The sequence below is a fragment of the Narcine bancroftii genome, chromosome 4 (assembly GCF_036971445.1).
Source record: "Narcine bancroftii isolate sNarBan1 chromosome 4, sNarBan1.hap1, whole genome shotgun sequence".
NCBI lineage: Eukaryota > Metazoa > Chordata > Chondrichthyes > Torpediniformes > Narcinidae > Narcine > Narcine bancroftii.
In genome coordinates this window covers 63,264,832-63,287,612 of record NC_091472.1, presented here as the reverse complement: position 1 = coordinate 63,287,612, position 22,781 = coordinate 63,264,832, and the positions used below count along the sequence as shown (strand labels likewise).

General features: G+C 41.2%; 1 protein-coding gene across 5 annotated transcripts in view; it reads left to right on the top strand.

Moving 5' to 3' along the window:
- Positions 1-22,781, top strand: part of LOC138760627 (proteasome activator complex subunit 4-like) — a 190,373-nt gene that overhangs the window by 159,955 nt on the left and 7,637 nt on the right. For 3 of the 5 annotated variants that reach the window (XR_011355761.1, XM_069931416.1, XM_069931417.1), the window contains 4 exons: positions 3,298-3,453; positions 11,926-12,088; positions 16,386-16,519; positions 22,044-22,182. Coding sequence is in view for 4 of the 5 variants with exons in the window: in XM_069931416.1 (XP_069787517.1) it covers positions 3,298-3,453; positions 11,926-12,088; positions 16,386-16,519; positions 22,044-22,178 (588 nt within the window). In the remaining variant the exon portion in view is untranslated. Of the gene's footprint in view, positions 1-3,297; positions 3,454-10,932; positions 11,027-11,925; positions 12,089-16,385; positions 16,520-22,043; positions 22,183-22,781 lie in introns of those variants that run through there. The other 2 variants (XM_069931418.1, XM_069931420.1) reach the window with 2 other exon arrangements.

The window sequence follows — 22,781 nt, the reverse complement described above, 5'->3', positions numbered from 1 at the left end:
ATCTGGGTGAATAAAGGCTGCATGATCTGGGCAGCTGAGGGGATGAACCTGTGGTAGAAGTTGATCATCTCCACGAACTCCTGTAGTCCCTTGATCGTGCTGGGTCAAGGAAGCTTCTGGATGGCCTCCACTTTGCTTGGTAATGGTATGGCTCCTTCCCTGGTTATCCTGTGGCCCAGGAAGTCGATGGTCTCCAACCTGACTGGCATTCGGCTGGGTTGATTGTCAGGCCGAACTCGCTCATATGGGTGTAGAGGTTGCGGAGGTGCGCCATATGCTCTTGTTGGTTCTTGCTCTTCATGAGGATGCCATCCAGGTACATGAATGTGCCATCCAGGTCTCAGCCCACTATGTCCATTAGTCGCTGGAAGGTCTGTGCGGCATTCTTTAGCCCGAATGGCATTTGAAGGGATTCGAAGAGGCTGAACAGGGTGATAATTGATCTGATGATATCCCTGCACAAGGTCCACTTTGGAAAAGATCTTTGCCTTGTGCAGGTTACCTGCAAAGTCCTGGATGTGCGGCATGGGGTATTGATCTGGTGTTGTGGCCTCGTTGAGCCAGCGGTGGTCACCGCATGGTCTCCAGCCCCCAGTTGCTTTGGGCAGCATATGCAAGGGATAAGTCCCATGGGCTGTCTGACCACCATACGATGCTGAGCTCCTTCAGTTTCTTAAATTCTTCTTTTGCCAGCTAGAGCTTCTCTGGAGGAAGGTGTCTTGCTCTTGCGTGGAGCAATGGGCCCTGGATCAGGATGTGGTGCTGTACACCATGTCAGGACATCATCTTGGTGAATTTGGTGGTGAACAGTGCAGGGAACTTGGTCAGGACCTTGGCGTATCATTGGACGATGGTTGCATGGAGTCCAAGTGGAGTTCTGGAAGCTTGGCGTCTTTGAGGAGGAAGGGTTGGAAAATCTTGGCGTGGACCAATCTCTGACCCTTAAATTCCACAAGCAGGCTATGAGCGCACAGGAAGTCTGCCCTGAGAGTGGCTGTTCAACTGTGGCCAGCATGAACACCCATGAGAAAAGGTTGCATCCCAACTTTAGTTGGCCCTCAGTCTGAGGCCTGACTGCCAGTTCCTGGTAATCTGTCCTGACGGATGTTGACCTCTGCTCTTGTGTCTACGAGGAAACATCATCCAGACTGGCGGTCCCAAACTTACAGTAGGCTGTCTTGTTGGGCAACCATTGTGGCCTTTAGTGACAGCTGGCCTTGGCGTTTCCCTGAAATGTGCATGGCGGCCTGCACTGGTAGGCTCCGAAGCCCCATCTCTGGTGGTAGAAGCATCACTGGTCATTGGGATTGTCTCTATGGGGGCTGCTGTTCTATGGGCAGGTCTGCACAGGTCTGGCTGCAGAGTTTAGTGACGAGTACCAGGGCCATCAAGTACTCTCTTTTCTGTTTCCACAGAACACCACTCATGCTGCAATTTTCTGGGGTCGCTGAAGTCAGCGTCTGCCAGGAGCAGTTGGACTTCCTCAGGCAGTTGCTCCAGGAATGCCTACTCATGTTTGCCCAGGAGGACCAGCATCTTGTTCATGAGATCTGACGGGGGCCTGTCCCCTAGCCCATTCAGGTGTATCAGACGTGACCCTCTCTCACACCATGATAGCCCGAAGGTCTTGATAAGCAAGTCCTTGAAAGTACCTTCTGATGGGGGTTCCAGGATGAAGTTGGCCACCCGGCTCACTGTTTCCTGGTCCAGGGTGCTCACTACTTGGTAGTACTGGGTGAACTCTGCTTTGATCTGCCGGATCTGTAACTGTGCCTCAGCCTGGTCAAGCCACACGCGTGGTTGATTCATCCAGAAGGTCGGCAGCTTGAGAGTGACTGCGTGGACTCCTGCCCGTTCACTCATCGTTGGATTAAGATGCCATCTAAACCATTAGGGTCACCAATTGTTGCCACATGCTTCTTGAAGGAAAACTCACACACATAGTTTAGTCAGATTAAGCTCTGCATTTTATAAGGGGCTCAGCCCCGACTTATACTCGCCGCATTCCCGCCGCTTCCCCTTTTTACTCGCGTCATGACCCGCATAATAAAAGTGGGTTTCCCGCGTGCGGGTACATTCTTGCATAACAATCCCTTTTTACCTGCGCGCTGTACCTGACTGTTGGCTGTGCAGCAAGGCCAGTACCATTTTAGACTCGCTGGCCTTTAAGCTGCCCTTGCCGTCCGCCCACCGGTTCATTTGTTGGGGCTAGTCCCGCTGCGTGGGCTGCAGGCCTTTCGTTGCGTTTGCCGCCAAGAGCACCATCTTGATCACTGCAGCAGCGTGCTGCCTCAATTCTCTTTATAGTAGAAGAGATTACTCTAATTAGATAATTTAACTTGAATAAATTGTAATATTAGAAGTTTTCCTCAGGGAATATCCATTGTATCTGAACATTGTATACAAGACAATGTATACAATGACTTATGATTCATATTGTGTATTGTATTGTGTTGAGTAGTGTAGTTAATGTGTGGTCAATATGTAACATAATATTTCTCTCTTCCAAATTAATAAAAATATATTAAAAAGAAAAAAAATGGGTAATGATATGCCGACTTTTTAAAAATTTACTAGTTTAAGAAATAACTTCTCTCATGTTGAGATCAATGAACATAAGTGAAAATAGACTGCTCAAAAGATTTCATGGATCAAATTTAAAAAGAAATATTAAATTACTCAAATTGCTTAAAATCTGAAAATTGAGTTTTTACCTTCAATGCAATTAGTAATGAAGCAAGGTAACTGTATTTGATGTCATAAGTGTGTGCTCATTAATGTGTGCTCCACATTTCTCTGCACTCAATTTTGAGAATTGACGTAGGATTAAAGAACAATATAACTTTAATTGATAATGTTTTAAAGCTCAAGTGTAAAGAATTCATTGTTAAGTCACACAAACCTTGATAAAGCTATTGGGTAAATATTTATGGAGTTCTAGATATATCTGTCATTGGAGAGCAGAAGAGTTAAATAATTAGTTAGACTGTCATTAGATTAATGGGTTCTTTGGATGCTCAAAATTGGATGGGATTTTAAAACTACTTTTAGCTTTGTGGATGTGCAGATGTTTACAGAGCCACTGAATCCTGCATGTAGTGCATGCCCAAAACCACTCATGACCAGATACTGTATAACAGAACTGCAGAGATTAATTCAGCAGTTTCATATTGACTGTAAAAAAGAATTGGAAGATGATAACCATTGCACGATGAATATATTGAATATAATAATGGCTCTTACATTGTGCTTGCAATATTTTGGATAATAAATTTGGATTTGTTTTTATATGCACAGACATCAGAGAGCAGTTCTTGGCATGCAAAATACGCGGTTTTAAATTACCTCCAGACCATGGTGTTCTACAATCTGTTTACTTTTATGGACAATAAAAAAGCTGTTCAAGAAATAAGATGGTTAGTCATAAAGCTCCTGGAAGATGAACAGTTAGAGGTAAGGTAATCAAATTACAGAGGAAAATAATGGTGTTTAGATATTGAACATTTTATGTTTTCAAATTCACCATAATTGGAAGTTCACATTATGCATATTTTTTGTACAGAAATTACTCATTGCTTTGCTTGGAAAGACTACTTAGGATTCATATTTGATATTAAAGAAAGTGAGAAAAAAGAAGTCAACTTGGGATTCAATTATTATAAAGAAAGAAAAATTACAATACTAATACAAAAATGCAAATACAATGTCCATGTTGAACCAAAGGGAGAAAAAGATAATAGAAACAAAGAAAAATAGGTGCAGGAGAAGCCTACACCACCATTCAATATGATCATGGCTGATCAGTACCCAGTTCCTGCCTTCTCCCCATACCCCCTGATCCCCTTAGCCACAAGGGCCAAATCTAACCTACTCTTAAATATTGACAAGGAACTGGCTTCAACTACTTCCTGTGGCAAAGAATTCCACAGATACACCACTCTCTGAGAGAAGAAATTTTTCCTTATCTCCATCCTAAAAAACTTTCGCTTATCATTAAACTGTGATCCCTGGTTCTAGTTTTTTCCCAGCATTGGAAACAACCTTCCTGCATCTAGTCTGTCTAAACCCTTAAGAATTTTATATGTTTCTATAAGATCCTCCCTCAATCTTCTAAATTCCAGAGAATACAAGCCTTATCTATCCAACCTTTCTTCATATCCAAGTCCTTCCATCCCTCGTATCAATCTAGTGAACCTTTTCTGCACCCCCTCCATGGCGAGGATGTCCTTCCTCAGATAAGGAGACCAAAACTGCATGCAGTTCTCCAGGTGTGGTCTCACCAAGGCCCTGTACAGCTGCAGCAGAATTCTCCCTCCTCACCGCCTGCTGCACCTGCTTGCCCACTTTCAATGACTGATGCACAGCAACACCCAAGTCTCTTGGCATCTCCCCTTTTCCTAAACAGATTGCATTTAGATAATAGTCCTCTTTCCTGTTCTTGCTCCAAAGTGGATAACCTTGCATTTATCCACAATATATTGCATCTACCAAGTCTTGGCCCACTCACCTAACTTGTCCAAATCACTCTTCCTGTCCATCAACCAATTCTCTATGCACCTTAATATCATACCTCCTATACCATGCTTTTCAAGTTTGTACGCTAGTCTTCTGTGCGGAACCTTATCAAATGCCTTACTAAAATCCAGATATACCACATCCACTGATTCCCCCTATCCACTCTACTGGTTACATCCTCAAAAAAACTCTATTAGATTCATCAGATATGATTTTCCCTTCACAAAACCATGTTGACTCTGTCGATGATACCACTACTCTCCAAATGTACTGCGATTGCATCTTTAATAACTGATTTTAGCACCTTCTCTACTACCGATGTCAGGCTAACTGGTCTGTAGTTTCCCTTTCCCTCCCTTCTTAAAGAGTGGGGTTACTTTGGCCACCCTCCAATCCTCAGGAACTAATCCAATATCTAGGGAGGTTTGAAAAATTATCACTAATGCATCCACTATTTCCTGGGCTACTTACTTCAGCACTCTTGGATGCCTTTAATCCCTGCAATTTAACTATTACAACCTCTCGACTTACAATTATTTCCTTTATTCCCTCCCTCACGTTAGATCCCTGATCCTCAACAATTTCCTGAAGATTAGTATGTCTTCCTTGATGAAGACAGAGCTAAAGTAGTCATTCAAACATATCCTTGTTCCCCATGATTAAGTCACCTATTTCTGTCCACAACGGATTCACAATTGTCTTAATCAACCTCTTTATCTTAACATATCTATAAAAGCTTTTACAGTAATTTTTTATGTTCCCTGCCAGCTTCCTCTCATAATCCCTTTTACCTTTCCTAATTAATCCTCCTCTGCAGAACTCTGAACTTCTCCCAATCATCAGGAATATTATTATTTTTTGTCTAATTTATATGCTGCTTTTTGGATTTGATACTCCCTGATTTCCCTTGTTAGCCACAGATGTGCAACCCTCCTTGATTTATTTTTACAAACTGGGATGTAAATTTGTTGTACTTGCTCCAAGCTATCCTTAAAAGATTGCCATTGCATTTCTACTGTTAGTCCTTTAAGTACCATTTGCCAATCTATTTTAGCCAATTCACATCTCATACCATCAAAGTTACCCCTCTTCAAGTTCAGAACCTTTGTATTTGAATCAACCATGTCACATTCCATTCTAATGAAGAATTCCACCATATTGTGGTCTCTCTTGCCCAAGGTGTTCCTCACAACAAGATTATTAATCAACCCTTCTCCGTTACTCAATAACCAGTCTAAAAATACATCATACTTTTTATGAGGATATAGGTGATCTTTTCCAGGGGAACACAATTATGCATTTCTATCTTCCAGCAGGCTAAACCTAGTTGGGAATCAGATTTCCAAGTAATTGCTATGCACTTCCTGGCCACTGATAAAGTGAGCTTAACAAATTTTATTTGATATTTCATTAGCTTCATTTTAGGTCTTGCGTCTTCTAAATTCCCCAATAAAAAATATTTCAGGTACCTGAGGGTATCGAATTCCCATAATTTTTTCCAGATTACCTAATTCCTCCCAGAAAGGCCTCACTTTAGAGCATGACCTAGTTGAATGCAAGAAAGTACCTATTTCTTGATCACATCGAAAACCTTGGTCTGATATTTCCAATTTGAATTTATATAACTTTTGTAGAGTAAGGTATAGCTGATGCAAGAAGTTGTATTGCACCAGCCAATCATGTTAATCATGTTTTCCTAACATGTTGGACCAGCAAAATGGATCAATTTCTATACCCAAATCTTTTCCCTCCTTTGTCTTAATTTATCAAGCCCTTGATTAAGGCTTCCTGTCTGAAGTAAGGAATACATTTTTGAAATAATTTTTTTTTGTGTTCCTCTTTCGAACCAGAGTCTATTTCATTACACTGTGGTACAGTTAGTGCTGGACCTAATTTGTCCCTTAAATAAAATCTTAACTGAAGAAAGCAGAAAAAACTTCATATTTATTTCTAATTTGCTCAAATGTCATAAATTGTCCCTGTTCATAACAATCCTCAATATACTTGACCCCTCTCTGGAACTAAGGGACCAGGAATATATTTTGAGCCAGGGATGTTTTAGGTGAAAGACCCTCCTTGTCCCCAATTTGACCATTTAATTTTATTTCATATTATAATTATATGCTTTAATGGAGGGGTGGGAGGTTTCTTTAGGGCCAGAGAATAATTTTGAATTCCATTTATATATGTTTATCAGTATCCTCTCACCAACCTTAGGCAACTCCAATTTTACCCATGTTGACTTGTCTCCTCTGTCAAAGAGGGAGGCGACAAACTTCATTTGGGTTGTCCAGAAATATTTTTTAAAATCTGGGAGCATTAATCCTCCTGATTCCAAGTTAATTTATCAATAGAGACTCTGGAAGGCTTACCGTTCCACAGAAACTTCCTGATGCATTTATTATGCTTTTAGCAGCTCAGCGCGGACATTGGCGACTTCAGGGGTTTCTACGAGGCTCTAAAGGCTGTGTACGGCCCCTCACCCCAAGTCCAAAGCCCGCTGCGCAGCTCAGACGGCAAAGTCCTCCTCAGCGACAAGATCTCCATCCTCAACCGATGGTCAGAACACTTCCAATCTCTTTTCAGTACCAACCGCTCAGTCCAAGATTCCGCCCTGCTCCAGCTCCCTCAACAGCCCCTAAGGCTAGAGCTGGATGAGGTTCCCACCCTGGATGAGACATATAAGGCAATCGAACAACTGAAAAGTGGCAAAGCAGCAGGTATGGATGGAATCCCCCCAGAAGTCTGGAAGGCTGGCGGCAAAACTCTGCATGCCAAACTGCATGAGTTTTTCAAGCTTTGTTGGGACCAAGGTAAACTGCCTCAGGATCTTCGTGATGCCACCATCATCACCCTGTACAAAAACAAAGGCGAGAAATCAGACTGCTCAAACTACAGGGGAATCACGTTGCTCTCCATTGCAGGCAAAATCTTCGCTAGGATTCTACTAAATAGAATAATACCTAGTGTCGCTGAGAATATTCTCCCAGAATCACAGTGCGGCTTTCGCGCAAACAGAGGAACCACTGACATGGTCTTTGCCCTCAGACAGCTCCAAGAAAAGTGCAGAGAACAAAACAAAGGACTCTACATCACCTTTGTTGACCTCACCAAAGCCTTCGACACCGTGAGCAGGAAAGGGCTTTGGCAAATACTAGAGCGCATCGGATGTCCCCCAAAGTTCCTCAACATGATTATCCAACTGCACGAAAACCAACAAGGACGGGTCAGATACAGCAATGAGCTCTCTGAACCCTTCTCCATTAACAATGGCGTGAAGCAAGGCTGTGTTCTCGCACCAACCCTCTTTTCAATCTTCTTCAGCATGATGCTGAACCAAGCCATGAAAGACCCCAACAATGAAGACGCTGTTTACATCCGGTACCGCACGGATGGCAGTCTCTTCAATCTGAGGCGCCTGCAAGCTCACACCAAGACACAAGAGAGACTTGTCCGTGAACTACTCTTTGCAGACGATGCCGCTTTAGTTGCCCATTCAGAGCCAGCTCTTCAGCGCTTGACGTCCTGCTTTGCGGAAACTGCCAAAATGTTTGGCCTGGAAGTCAGCCTGAAGAAAACTGAGGTCCTCCATCAGCCAGCTTCCCACCATGACTACCAGCCCCCCCACATCTCCATCGGGCACACAAAACTCAAAACGGTCAACCAGTTTACCTATCTCGGCTGCACCATTTCATCAGATGCAAGGATCGACAATGAGATAGACAACAGACTCGCCAAGGCAAATAGCGCCTTTGGAAGACTACACAAAAGAGTCTGGAAAAACAACCAACTGAAAAACCTCACAAAGATAAGCGTATACAGAGCCGTTGTCATACCCACACTCCTGTTCGGCTCCGAATCATGGGTCCTCTACCGGCACCACCTACGGCTCCTAGAACGCTTCCACCAGCGTTGTCTCCGCTCCATCCTCAACATCCATTGGAGCGCTCACACCCCTAACGTCGAGGTACTCGAGATGGCAGAGGTCGACAGCATCGAGTCCACGCTGCTGAAGATCCAGCTGCGCTGGATGGGTCACGTCTCCAGAATGGAGGACCATCGCCTTCCCAAGATCGTATTATATGGCGAGCTCTCCACTGGCCACCGTGACAGAGGTGCACCAAAGAAAAGGTACAAGGACTGCCTAAAGAAATCTCTTGGTGCCTGCCACATTGACCACCGCCAGTGGGCTGATAACGCCTCAAACCGTGCATCTTGGCGCCTCACAGTTTGGCGGGCAGCAACCTCCTTTGAAGAAGACCGCAGAGCCCACCTCACTGACAAAAGGCAAAGGAGGAAAAACCCAACACCCAACCCCAACCAACCAATTTTCCCTTGCAACCGCTGCAATCGTGTCTGCCTGTCCCGCATCGGACTGGTCAGCCACAAACGAGCCTGCAGCTGACGTGGACTTTTTACCCCCTCCATAAATCTTCGTCCGCGAAGCCAAGCCAAAGAAGAAGAGTGCCATGATCTTCACTACTGATGGTGCAAGTCAAGTCCAGCATTACACCAGATTATTTCTGTAGAAGATAACGAGAAATGGTGCAAAATTTTGACCCACTAATTTATCTGTTACAAACATTATGCTGTCCCTTTGCATCTACAGCGTTAAAATTCTAATGTTTTTTACTTTATGTTGCAATGGGAGTTTGTATGTTGAACCATTTTACCAAATTCATTATCCAAGCTAGGACATTGCATATTTTCTTTCATATACCATGTGATTTATTCACGGATATTTCTCATATAACATGTGAATGCATTCATGGATATCTTCAACATCTCACTCCGGCAGGTGTGGTACCCACTTGTTTCAAACAGGCATAAATCATACTGGTGCCCAAGAAGAGCGTAGTAACTTGCCTTAATGACTATCGATCAGTAGCACTTACATCAACAGTGATGGTATTTTGAAAGGCTGGTGTTGAAGCATATCAGCTCTTGTCTGAGTGGCAGCATGGATACGTTCCAGTTAACCTATTGTAGCAAAAGGTCTGGGGGGGATGGCATCTAATAGCCTTACAAAAAGCCCTGGAACATCTGGGCAGTAAACATGCATTCACTAAGGATGCTCTTTATAGTTCAGCATTTAAGACCATCATCCCCTCAAAACTCATTAAAAAACTCCTGGAACTCAACACTCCACTGTGTAATTGGATCATGGATTTCCTCATCTCCAGATAGGGCTCTGATAGTTCAGTGGTTAGAGCACTGGTCTCGTAAACCAGAGGTCGCAAATTTGATCATATTTTAAAGTGAGGCCTTTCTGGGAGTTCATTCCTTGCTTGGGCCTCATTTTTGACAAAGTTAAAGAATTTCATGTCTGTTACATTCTACATGTAGTATTGCGTGACAAAAATTGAACCTTTACAATCAGTGAGGATTGGTAAGAACATCTCTGCAAACTCCATTAGTACCAGACCACCACAGAGCTGTGATCTTAGTCCCCTGCTCACTGTGTGGCTTGGTATAACAATAACAAATTTGCCGACGATATCACAATAGTTGGTTGTAAAAAGAAAGGTGATAAGTCAGCATATAGGAGGGAGATTGAAAACTAGGTCAAATGGTGCATCAACAACAACCTTGCTCTCAATGTCACCAAAAACCAAGGAGCTGATTGTTGACTTCAGGAAGGATAAACCAAAGGTATATTATCTGCTGATCAATGGGTGATCAGGGGTAGAGAGGATGAGCAAATTTTAAGTTCTTAGGACCCACTATCTCAGAGGAGCTATCCTAGACCCAACATACTAATGGCATTGTAAAGACACATCAGCACCTCTACTTCCTCAGGGGTTTGTGGAAGTTTGGCATGAGAACAGAAACCCTGGCAAAATTCTACAGATGTGTGGTGGGAAATGTGCTGACCGGCTGCATCACAGTCTGGTATGGTGACACCAATACCCCTGAGCATAAAGCTCTCAAAAAGGTAGTGGTTACAGCCCAGGACATCACAGGCAAAACCCTCTCCACGATCGGGAAAATCTACAGGGATTGCTGCTGTCGGAGAGCAACAGCAATCAGCAAGGTCCATATGCTCTGTTCTCGTTGCTGCCATCAGGAAAGAGTTATAGGTACCACAAGACTCACACCACCTGATTCAGGAACAGCTGCTACCCCTCCACCATCAGACTCCTCAACAATAAACTCAATCAAGAACTCATTTAAAGACTCCGACTTGTGTACTTTATTGATGTTCTTTTTAATTCTCTCTATTGCACAGTCAGTTTGTTTACATTTGTTATCTGTTTATTGTTCTTTGTTAACATGTGTATATTGTGTACATTTTTTTTTGCACTACCAATAAGTGATCATTCTGCCTCGCCTATAGGAAAAAGAATCTCAGGTTGTATGTAATGTCATGTATGTACTCTGATAATAAATCTGAAATCTGACTTTCTAATGTTTTAGATATCAGAAGTGTCAGATTATAAAGACTTGCATGCATGCAAAACAGGTGGAGGGACAGAGACAGCACATGTACCAGGAAAATAATGTAAAGCTGGTGTGTATGTTTGAATCCACTAATAGTCAACCGAACAGAAAAATCAAACAGAATTGCCCACCAAACTAATCTTGTATCTTGACACTATCCTCTCATCCTCTCATCCAGTCCCTTTTCTTTCAACTCCATTTCCTTCAGATCCCAGTGTAGCCATGAGCATATGTATGGGCACCAGGTTTGCCTGTCTTTTTGATGGGTATGTGGAACAATCCCTGTTCCAATCCTACTTGTGCACCACTCCCCAATTATTTTTCTGTTACGAAGATGACTCAAGGTTGGTGCTCCTCTTATACCTATGTGAAATTTGACAATTTTATTGACTTCTGCTCTCAACCAAAATTTACCTGGACTGTTCCTGACAGCTTTCTCCCCTTCCTGGACCTCTCTCTGTCTCCATCTCTGGAGACAAACAATCCATGATTCCCACAGCCACTTGACTGCACCTCTTCCCACTTTGTCTCTTGTAAGGATGCCATCCCTTTCTCCCAATACTCCAGTTTCCTTCTTTACCTACTTCTGTTCTTTCTAACTCTTGTTCCTCCCACTGATCTCTCCCTCTACCTGTCTCCATCTGTCAATTACTCCATCACCACTTAGCACTCTTCAGCTTGTTTCCCCATTTATAACTTCCTCCTGCTTTAGTTTGAGAAAGTGTTGTGACGGACCTGAAATGTTGACTCACCTTTTCTACCTAAGGATGGTTTCTGAGTTCCACCAGCATCACATTATTTGCTCAAGTTTCCAGCATCTGTAGTTTTTGTTTTAGTCATTCCGGGCTTTGCTGTGATACTGCAGGGGAGTTCGTGAATGAGGCAGAATAGTGTGATGAATATGCTGTGTGAAATTTAGAAGTGAAATGTGCTGTAATGTTCTATGTTCTATCTTTTTACTGCTTACAGACAAGAGAAATGGCTGCTATCACCTTGAGTGGCCTGTTGCAGTGTAACTTTTTGATGATGGATTCTGCCATGCAGATGCACTTTGAGCAGCTTTGCAAAACTCGACTTCCAAAGAAGAGGAAGCGAGACCCAGGCACTGTAACAGAATCAATTCCTGCAGCAGGTAAAGACAATTATGTTAATTAAATAAATAAATTTACAGCCAGTGCTGTAATTAATATTTTGATTCTAAGCTTTTTTTCTGGACTGTGTGGTGATTGGGATTTTGTGCTCCTTCTGGCCACGATAGAGTTGGAGACAAATGTTCCACCTTGGATTACATGTAAAATGGATGCTCCACAAGGTTGTGAATTGTTAATAAAATATAATTAATATAAAAGAACCCAAGTTTCTTTATTACAATAAAAGAAACATCACATGGTACTAGGAGTCAATATCAGCAAGAGACATGAAAAGCGTGAAGCCGCGTGACACTGAATTAGACTGGGAATGTTGACCATCAGTGGCAGTTGTTCAAACAATGATTCATGCTGTATCTGCAAGCCATTGGACTCGATAGCAAACTGGATGTACAGAAGATTGCACTGCTACTTACCGTGGTGGGACCTCAAGCACCAGAGGTTTTCATATGTTTATTTTTGCTGAGGCAGATGTCCAAGGCAAGTTTGACAAAGTTATCAAGATGTTTGATGAACACTGGTCACCAAAGAAAAATGAAACATTTGAAAGGTACATTTCAGTCACACGCAACTGCAGGCAGAGAGCTTTGATACTTTTTTAATGGACTTGAATTGAAAGCAAGAGCATGCAATTTTGGATTGCTGCAAGATTCAATGATCCATGATCATATTGTGTTTGAAATTATTGACAAGAAAGTGAGAGAAAGGTTGCTACGAGAGACAGCTTACCTTAGCTAGAACTGTGAACATATGCCACGCCAGTGAATTAGCTCTGCAGGACGCGAAAAAATTCATTGAGAGTGCAAGAGCTGGTGAAAACAAAGGCACAGCCTTAACCACAGTGTTTGGACGTACACATAAACTGAGAACAAGACATAGGAAACAACAAAAAGATGGGGAGACATTGAAGTGTAAATGATGTGGCACTCAACATGCACCAAAACAATTCGTAGCCTATGGAAAAGTCTGTAACAAGTGCAAAGGACAGAATCACTATGCAAAGCAATGTTTTCCCAAAGAGAAACAAAACAAAAGTTTAAGTGTGCACATTATAGAATAAACTGCTCTCAGTGATGCATTCTTCGTGGGCATGGGAGCTCAGGAGGATTTCAAACCAACAGACACTGAACAGCCAAGCATGAACAGAGTTGAGCAGGACATGTGTACTGTGTAATGGAATGCAAAGGCAGCAGATATTCCTTTCAAGTTGGGACACAGGCTCAAAGGCCAATTTGATATATGAGCGTGACATCAGGACAATGAAGATAAAGCCACACATCCATCCAAATTCTGTTCGGATCAAGGCCTACAATGGACAGCACATTGACATGAAAGCACATGTAGACACAAGGGAAAATTCAAAGTAAAGAACACCACCTCATGTTTGTAGTAGTCCCAGATGGACATGACTTACTGCTTGGTGACAAAGCATGTGACAACTTAGGCCTAGTAAAGATGGTGTACCGCATTAACAGCGCCAATGCACTGAACAGTGTAGAGGAAATCTGGATCAATTTCCAGACATTTTCAAGGGGTTTGGTGTTCAACCATTCACCTATAACATACAATTATAGGAGGACATACAGCCAGTACTCTATATCCCAAGGCGGGGTTCCAGCACCACTAAAAGAAAAGTTCAAGTAGGAACTTGACTGAATGACATCACTGGGGGTCATAAAGAAAGTGGAGGAGCCCACAGAATGGGTGAATTCAGTAGTGTGCCAAAATCCATGTGTGTGCATGGACCCAAAAGACTTGAATGCCAATATAAAGAGGGAACATTATCAGATTCCAACCAAAGATGAAATTGCGAGTGCAAAGTTTTTCACTAAATTGGATGCGTCCCAGGGCTTCTGGCAATTAAAACTGCATGAAGACAGCACAAAATACTGTACATTTAATAAACTGTTTGGCCAATACTCCTGTTTAAGGAAGCCTTTTTGCAATTTCCTCAGCTTCTTAAGTGTTCCACAGGACAATGGAGCACATTATAGAAAGCATAAATGGGGTATGCGTGTACATGGATGGCATCATCCTATGGGGATCCACACAAAAGCAACACACTGAAAGGCTCATCAAAGTGCTACAATGCATCCAGAAGTATGGATTAAAGTTAAACAGAGCAAATACCTGAGGAAATGATTTCATGACAAATGTGAATTCAAGTGGACGGGCAACCAAGAGGAAGAATGGGTACAGCTGAAGACCATTCTAACTACAGAACGTGATTTTGAGATTCTTTGACTCATCCAGAAGGATGAAAATATCTATGGTGGCTTTAAAAGATGGATTAGGTGCCATACTACTTCAGGCTGTGGGAGAAAAATTGAGGCCAGTTGCATACCCATCAAGGACGATGACCACATCTGAATCTCTATGGACTTGATAAATTCCACAGTTATGTGTATGGTCTACCAACATTTGTGGCAGAGACTGACCACAAGCTATTAATAGCCATAATCAAGAAAAACCTCAGTGAGATGCTGCCACAAATCCAAAGAATGATGATGAAGCTACAATGTTATGACTTTGAAATGGTGTACACACCTGGGAAAATTATTGCGCTGGCTGATGCATTGTCCAGGGAAACGACGCAGAGTGAAACACCATGGGAGTTCCACAGAGTCAGATGTGAATGTCCGTCTGAATTTGATCACTGAATCTCTTCCCGCATGAAATCCAAGCAGATCACAGCCAAAACAGAAAAGAACACAGTTCTTCAGAAGATCATCAAGAATCTGAATGAAGGATGGTCTAGAGGTGAATGTCAGCCATACTACAACATCAGAACTGAGCTGAGTGTTGTCAATGGGCTTCTACTCAGAGCAGGACTATCATTCCTCAATCACTGCAACAAGATATGCTGAAAAGATTACATGAGGGGCACCTTAGAATGAAAAAATGCAAGAGGAGAGCTCGAACTACTGTTTATTGGCCAGAGATAAATGCTGACATGGACAGAATGGTCTCAGGTGTGAGACCTGTCTGAAACATCATGCAAAGTAGCCAAAGGAACCCATGATTATAACTGACTTGCCAGAGCAGCCATGGCAGAAAGTTTGGGCTGATCAGTTCCACCTGGATGGAAAGAATTATCTGAATTTATTGACTCTCCATTAAACTATCCTGAGATTACACTGTTTCCCAACATGTCTGCTGCCTACATGATCAAATATATGAAATCAATCTTTGCAAGATATGGAATTCCTTAAATTGTCTACAGTGACAACGGACCCTGTTACAGTTGAAGAGAATTCCAGAACTTTGCAGAAGAGTATGATTTTTGGCATGTGACTTCACATCCTCTGCATCCCACAGTAAAATGCTAAATCAGAGAAAGGAGTTCACAGTTAGATAGCTGCTCAAGAAAGCACAAGCCAGCGGCTCAGATCCTTATGTAGCTCTATTGAGTTACCGAGCTTCACCACTTGAACATGGCATGTCACCCGCTGAGCTCCTGATGAGATGTAGGCTATGCACACTTCCCTACTCTGCAGACCCTAACAAGAACTGAGATATCAAATGGAAATAAAAGCGCCTGCAAAGGAGACAAAAAACAAACTATGATGTCAGCAAGAAGCTGAGGGCCACTGGTACAACGCGACTCTGTGAGATCGGAGATTCCAACACCTGGGACAAGAAGGCCACTGTTCTAGAGGAAGTAAATCCAAGATCCTCCACTGTCAGAACAGGGGATGGTCAAATACTGAGGAGGAATTGAAATAGCCTGCTGAAAATGCAAATGACATTGTAAGAACAGACAAATGCAGAAGACCAGTCTGTACAGCAAGAGGTAACAACACCAGTGCTAGGCAGTAGTGCACCAGCAGAGCTGAAAGATGCACCTGTGTTGAGAAGATCCACATGTGTTATCAAAGCTCCTGACAGGCTGAATATTTAAAAGAAAAAGGATTGCACAGTTAAAAAGTTTGTTAGTGTTAGTGTTTATATTTGTGTTTAACATTAAATTGACATGAATACTGTATTACCATATATTGAACGTTTTAAGGAAAGGGGATGTGATGATTGGGAGTTAGCGATCCTCCTGACTACTAGAGGGGGTCAGCGATGGATGTCCCACCTCGGGTTAGATGCAAAATGGATGCCCCACAAGGTCATGAGTTGTTAATAAAATATAATTAATACAAAAGAATCCAAGTTTCTTTGTTATAATAAAAGGTCACACTGTAATGAGTGAACAAGCATTGAAAGCTGCCACATGATTATTTTTAATACAGATATTAACATAAAATTTGCAATACTTTTCATTGGCCTCCATAGATTTGGTTCGGAGACATGCAGGAGTATTAGGACTAAGTGCCTGCATTTTATCGAGTCCATATGAAGTGCCCATTTGGATGCCACAGCTTCTGATGAACCTCAGTGGTCACCTGAATGATCCACAACCTATAGAGGTAAATAGAACTTGATGCTTAGAGAAACTACGTTCTCCAGAGTTCGACTTTTTACCATTTTCCTTTTCCAAATTAACAAATTATCTGTTAATGAGAAATAGACTGAGAATTTGGATTCAGTTGAGAAAATTCTTTGGAATTAATGGTTTTTCACTGGCTAGTCCAATTATAGATAACCATCTATTTCAACTGTCTTTGTTGGATTCAGGTTTCAAGGAATGGCATAGAAAAAGTATTCAAAGTTTCAAGGATCTTTTTATTTGAAATAATGTTGCCTCTTTCAAACAATTATTAGCGAAATGTAATCTTTCCAATAGACATTTTTTTCAGATATTTACAATTTAAGCGTTTTGTTCAGTCCAAGCTTTCGGATTTTCCATAAATTTCTAACAGTAAGATTCTTGATCTCTTTTTTAATATACAATTTTATTTTCATGGTGGGTTAATAGTATCTATTTTTAATTATTTATTGGACTTAAACTTAGTCCCCATGGCTGGGATCAAAAAGGATTGGGAACGAGACTTGAACATAACATTTTTAGATGAAGATTGGTACTCTCAGTTTGATTAATGATTCCTCATTTTGTACAAGACATTGCTTAATACAATTTAAGATGGTACACAGAACTCATATGTTCAAACTTAAATTATCTTGTTTCTATGCAGATAATGATCCATTTTGTGAGAAATATAAATTTTTTGAAGCTTTTCTGATTCAAATGTTTTGGGAATGCCCAAATTTAGAGAGATTCTGGAAAGAGCTTTTTCAAACTCTGATCAACAATTTTCAAGATTAATTTGGAATTCTGCCAGTTAATTGTTCTGTCTGGTTTTTCTCGTGACTCTGATAAACCTTTATCAGCATCTCAGGAAAAATTCTTAGATTTTACTACATTGATAGCCAGACAAGCTATTTTATTGAAATGGAAAGGAGATTCATCCCCTACTCATACACAGTGGTTATATGATGTAATATCCTATTTAAGTTTAGAGAAAATCAGATATAATATTAAAGATAAAATTATTAACGATAGAAAGTTTCAATTTATGAAATTATGGGACTCATTCTTAGATTTTTTTTATAATTGGAAGAATGAATAATTACTGTATGTTCTAGTGATTCTTTGCCTGTTCCCTGGGGGTTGCCAGTGATTCCTTATTATTATTGTTTTAGTAATGGAAAAAAAATCAATAATCTGTCGTTTTTAGCTTTTTCTCTCTTCTTTTTTCTCTTCTGTTATTATTTTATCAAATTATTTCAACAAATTGGTCTGATGTAGTTGCATACATTATTCTTATCAATAGTTTGAGGTAATACAAGTAACTATTGATGTAGTTTTACATCTTTTCTTTTTCATTATATATATTTTTTCTTTGTGTGTTTACTTGTATACAAATTGATCACTATGTAATTGTCATTTTTATGTTAACTCAATAAAAATATTTAAAAAAGAAAAGAAAGAAAACTTTGGTAGAATTGGGAATTAATTTGGTCAGAAATGAAAATGACTCAATCAATAATTTCCTTTGTTTAATTTTGTGTGAGAACTACAACTGCACATCTCCAATCATGCTGCCAAATAAAGGAGTTGTGCAGGAATTTCATAGAAATTAAAGATATTTTGATTTGGATGAATTTCACAACAGAGTTGAATTAGTCTGAGTCAGATTTTGCTGTTCTCCCTGAATTTGCAGTTCGCGTTTCACTGTAAAGTATAGGGGTCATCTTAGACTGTGTAATGATGGCATCAAATTATGGCATATGGTGTAAACTTAGAAAAAGCCAATTTTAAAGGAACATGTCAAATTAAGATGTAATTTTTACGTTGGGAAAGAAACATGAGATTACAAATCTTGACAATTCTTTTGCTAAAGTTACAAATTTAAAACTCAGGATTAAATTTCAAAAATGCTTAAAGGGGAAATCCAAAGTACTGTGTTAGTCTACAGATAATCACTGTACTGGGAGTAGTCTGTAGGCCCCCAAATAGCCCTCAGAACACTGAAGAACAGGTAAGCAGGTGGATTTTGGAATGGTGCAGGAATTACTGGGTTGTTATTATAGGAGACTTAAACTTCCCAAATACTGACTGGCACCTCCTAACTGCAAGAGGGATAGATGGGGAAGAATTTGTCAAGTGTCCAAGAAAGGTTCCTGACACTGTCTGTGAATCAGCCAACTAGAGGAAAGGCTATACTCGATCAAGTGCTGTGTAATAAATCTGATCAGGTGACAGACCTCTTGGTGGGGGAGCATTTTGGTGAGTGAGCTCAACTCCCTGAGCTTTACCATAGCTATGGACAAGGATAAAAGCAGAAAGAATGGGAAAGTGGATGCATCACATGTGGAAGGGCATCCGAGACATCACAAACCACAAGACTATACCATCTGCCTGTGCTGGTGATGCCTACCTCCCAGACGCACTGAACAACTTATACACGCGCCTCAAGGCAAAAAACGCTGTTGCAGCGAAGAAGACAGCCTCTCCTCTGTCGCGTTGGGTTCAAACACGTTTGTAATAAAACCACCTTGAGCTCGGAGTAGCTTTATTCTAATTTCTCCTTGGTGAATATCTACATGCGCAGGCATCACCTGCTGCTCCTGAGCACACCAGAAGCATAACTCTCCCGGATGCAAAGTCCTGCCCCATGATGTCATCAGCCTGCTTGATGTTCCACCTATAGTGTTGTCCCACATTCTCCAAGTGACCAAGTGCTGTGTCTTGCAGTGGCCGACATGAAGAGAGAGCTAAGCAAGATCAACCCACAGAAAGCTGCTGGACCAGATAATATTCCTGGCAGAGTGCTCAGGGAATGTGCTGCTCAGCTAATTGATATTCTCACTGACATCTTTAACATCTCCCTGAGAAGCACTGTGGTCCCAACGTGCTTCAAAGCCACCACCATTGTCCCTGTGCCATCTGTGACCTGCCTCAATGAAGGGCTTCGAGAGGCTTGTCATGGGGCACATCGAGCTCCTGATGCCCACATTACTAGACCACCCCCCCTGCAGTTCGCATACAGACCCAACTGCTCCACAGATGATGCCGTCGCCACCACCCTCCAATTAGCCCTCACCATCTTGAAAACAAGGATTAGTTTGTTCAATTGCTGTTTATTGACTTCAGCTCTGCATTCAACACAATCATACCACAGTACCTGATAAGGAAGTTGACCCGGCTGGGTCTAAACACTTCCCTTTGCAATTGAATTCTTGAGGCAGTTCGGATCAGTAACAGCACCTCCAAAACCATCACATTGAGCTTGGGGGCCCCCTAGGGCTCTGTGCTTAGACCACTCTGCAGACCCATGACAGTGCAGCTAAAAACAGCTCGAACCACATCATCAAGTTTACTGATGACATGACTGTGGTGGGTCTGATCAGTAAGAATGATGATTCAACATACAGAGATGAGGTGCAACGATAACGGACTGGTGCAGAACCAACAACCTGTATCTGAACATCTTTTAAAAAAAAAACAAAAGAGATGGTTGTCGACTTCAGGAGGCTGGGGGGGGATGGGGGACATGCTCTGCTGACCATTGATGGCTCCACTATTGAGGTCGACAAGGGTATCAAGTTCCTTGGAGTGCACTTGAGGAGAATCTCACCTGGTTCCTTAACACCAACTCCATAACCAAGAAAGCCCAGCAGCGCCTCTACTTCCTGCGAAGGCTGAAGAAAGTTCATTTCCCACCCTTCATCCTCTCTACATTCTTTAGAGGATGTATTGAGAGCATCCTATGCAACTGTATCACTGCCTGGTTTGGAAGCTGTACCTTCTCAGACCACAAGATCCTGCAGAGGATAGTTACATCAGTGGATAAGATCAATGAGGGCTCTCTTCCTACCATGATACAGGTGAAAGGCAATAAACATTCTGAAGATCTCCACACACCCCTCACGTAAACTGTTCTCCCTCCTGCCATCTGGAAGGAGGCATTGTAGCATTCCGGTCATTAAGTCAAAATTTGACAAAAGTTTTTTCCTCCACGCTGTCTGTAGGATGTCTGTACCTTCTCTACATGTCTGTGTGGGTTTTCTCCAGGAGCCCTGGTTTTTTTCCCACCATTCAAAATTACCAGGGGATGTAGGTTAATGAGGTTTAAAATTGGTTGGCACAATCTCATGGGCTGAAATGGCCTGTTACTGTGCTGTGTCTAAATTTAAAAAAATTTTTTTAAAGGTTAGCAGAGTTGGGTCTTGTCTCTTTGGAACAAAGAAGGATGAGAGGTTACTTAATGGAGGTATACAAGATTCGTAGAGACATAGATAAGGTAAACAGCTAGTGTCTTTTTCCCAAGGCAGGAGTAGCAAACACCAGAGGATATACATACAAAGGGAGGAAAGTTTAGGTGAGACATCAAGGATAAGTTTTTTTTTACACAGGGAGTTGTGGGTGCCTAGAATGGCTTGCCAGGGGTGATGGTGGAGGCTGAAACATAAGGGACATTTAAGATATTCTTAGGCACATGGATGAATGAAAAAAATTAGGGTAACAAAATAGGATGGGTTTAATTTTTTTTTGGTGAGAATATATAAGGCTGAAGGGTCTGTTCTGTGATGCAATGTACTAGATTCTAAAACAAATTGCCCTATAAATTATTGTATGTACATATTGATAAGTGCATTAAGATCAAAGGGATCTAGAACTTTGGTGAACAACAAGGCATATAGTACATTTCCTTCACAAATGAAATTTGCAGTTTGAAAAATACAGCAGTTACTGCGGTGGAAGGTGAATTAAACTGGGTGAAATAAATGTTAAATTGTGTTGCTTATAAAAGGGGGGAGAGCAAGAATGAGATTTTGAAAAATAAAAGAGAAATAACAAGAGTAATGTGAAAGATAATATCTGACATTTACAAAAATCTCCAAGAGGAATTCATCATCTTGCAACAAAGTTGGAAGATATTTGGCACAGAAAGTTCAAATCTGGATCCCATTTGTCCCTTTCCCCTGCTCCTTATTTTCTTGTACCCTTGTAATTTATTCTCTTTCACACACTGGCATCAGCTCTTTGATTCTTCTTGCTAATAATTTACACTAAGGAGTAATTTGCAATTAGCAGTTAACCTGCTATTATGTTCCAAATGGTTATGGAGAAAATAATGAATTCCTAAGATCAGGGTCAAACACAGATCCTTCAAGCTGGAATGCTGCAGTGCTATAACTAATATCTCACAATGCTATCCAAGAAAGACAACAGTTTTAATGTTACAATTATAAATGTTTATTTTTAAAGTGAAGGAAAATATTTGAAAACCATTAATAATTATTACCTTTTTCAGGGGATATTTAAATAGAGAGCAATGGTGTGGGGAATTGATGTGGAAATGAATTACTGAGAGGTTGAAGATCAGTTCCTATTTTGGGGATCAAGCTATTGAAGCAGAACAAAATGACAGAACTGGGAATGATTTGCAGATATCATGTTGGCAGATTCTGGCCCATTATTGTTTCTCAATTACAGCATATTTCTTTTACTTGTATTCCACTAACATTCCCTTTTTATTTTCACAGATGACCGTGAAAAAAACATTATCGAATTTTCGAAGAACTCACCACGATAACTGGCAAGAACATAAGCAACAGTTCACAGATGATCAATTAGTGATTCTTACAGACCTCCTTGTGTCACCATGCTATTATACCTGAAAAGGTACAATTATTGAAATCAAATACTAACAAAACAAAATATTTATCATGCCGAGCCATCGTCACCGAGTTTGCTGCTGAACTACAGTAAAAAATTTTCAACAATTATATTTCTGTGTTTTACACATCTTTTGGTGGGTAGGGGTGGTGGGGGGAGAGGCTGGGGGGAGGTACTAAAATACACCTGGAGCAACAGTTGGTTTCAAGTGCATTTTTAGAGATACACTGTCCGTGTACTGGCTGTTGGAAATCTGGAATCGTCTGAAAGTCAAACAGTTCTGAGCCTGCATCTTCATGGTAGTTCTCGGACATCACAGCTTCCTTGATGGTGGCACATTAGTTTTCACTCCTCTGACAAGAACAATCATAGCCCAAACCACCTCTCATTACTTTGGAAGTAAATAATGGAAAGGATAGCAGATTTATCTTCCATAACTTTCATTTTTGCATTATCCAAAATCTGGGGAAATCTGAAATCCAGCATGGTCTTGGTCCTGAGAGTAACAGAATTTGAATAGTGAATCTGTATGGTGAAATTAACAAAATTTGAGCTTTTTAGTTTTAGCTACTGCAATTCTTAATTCAATTGTTAAACTTTATTTG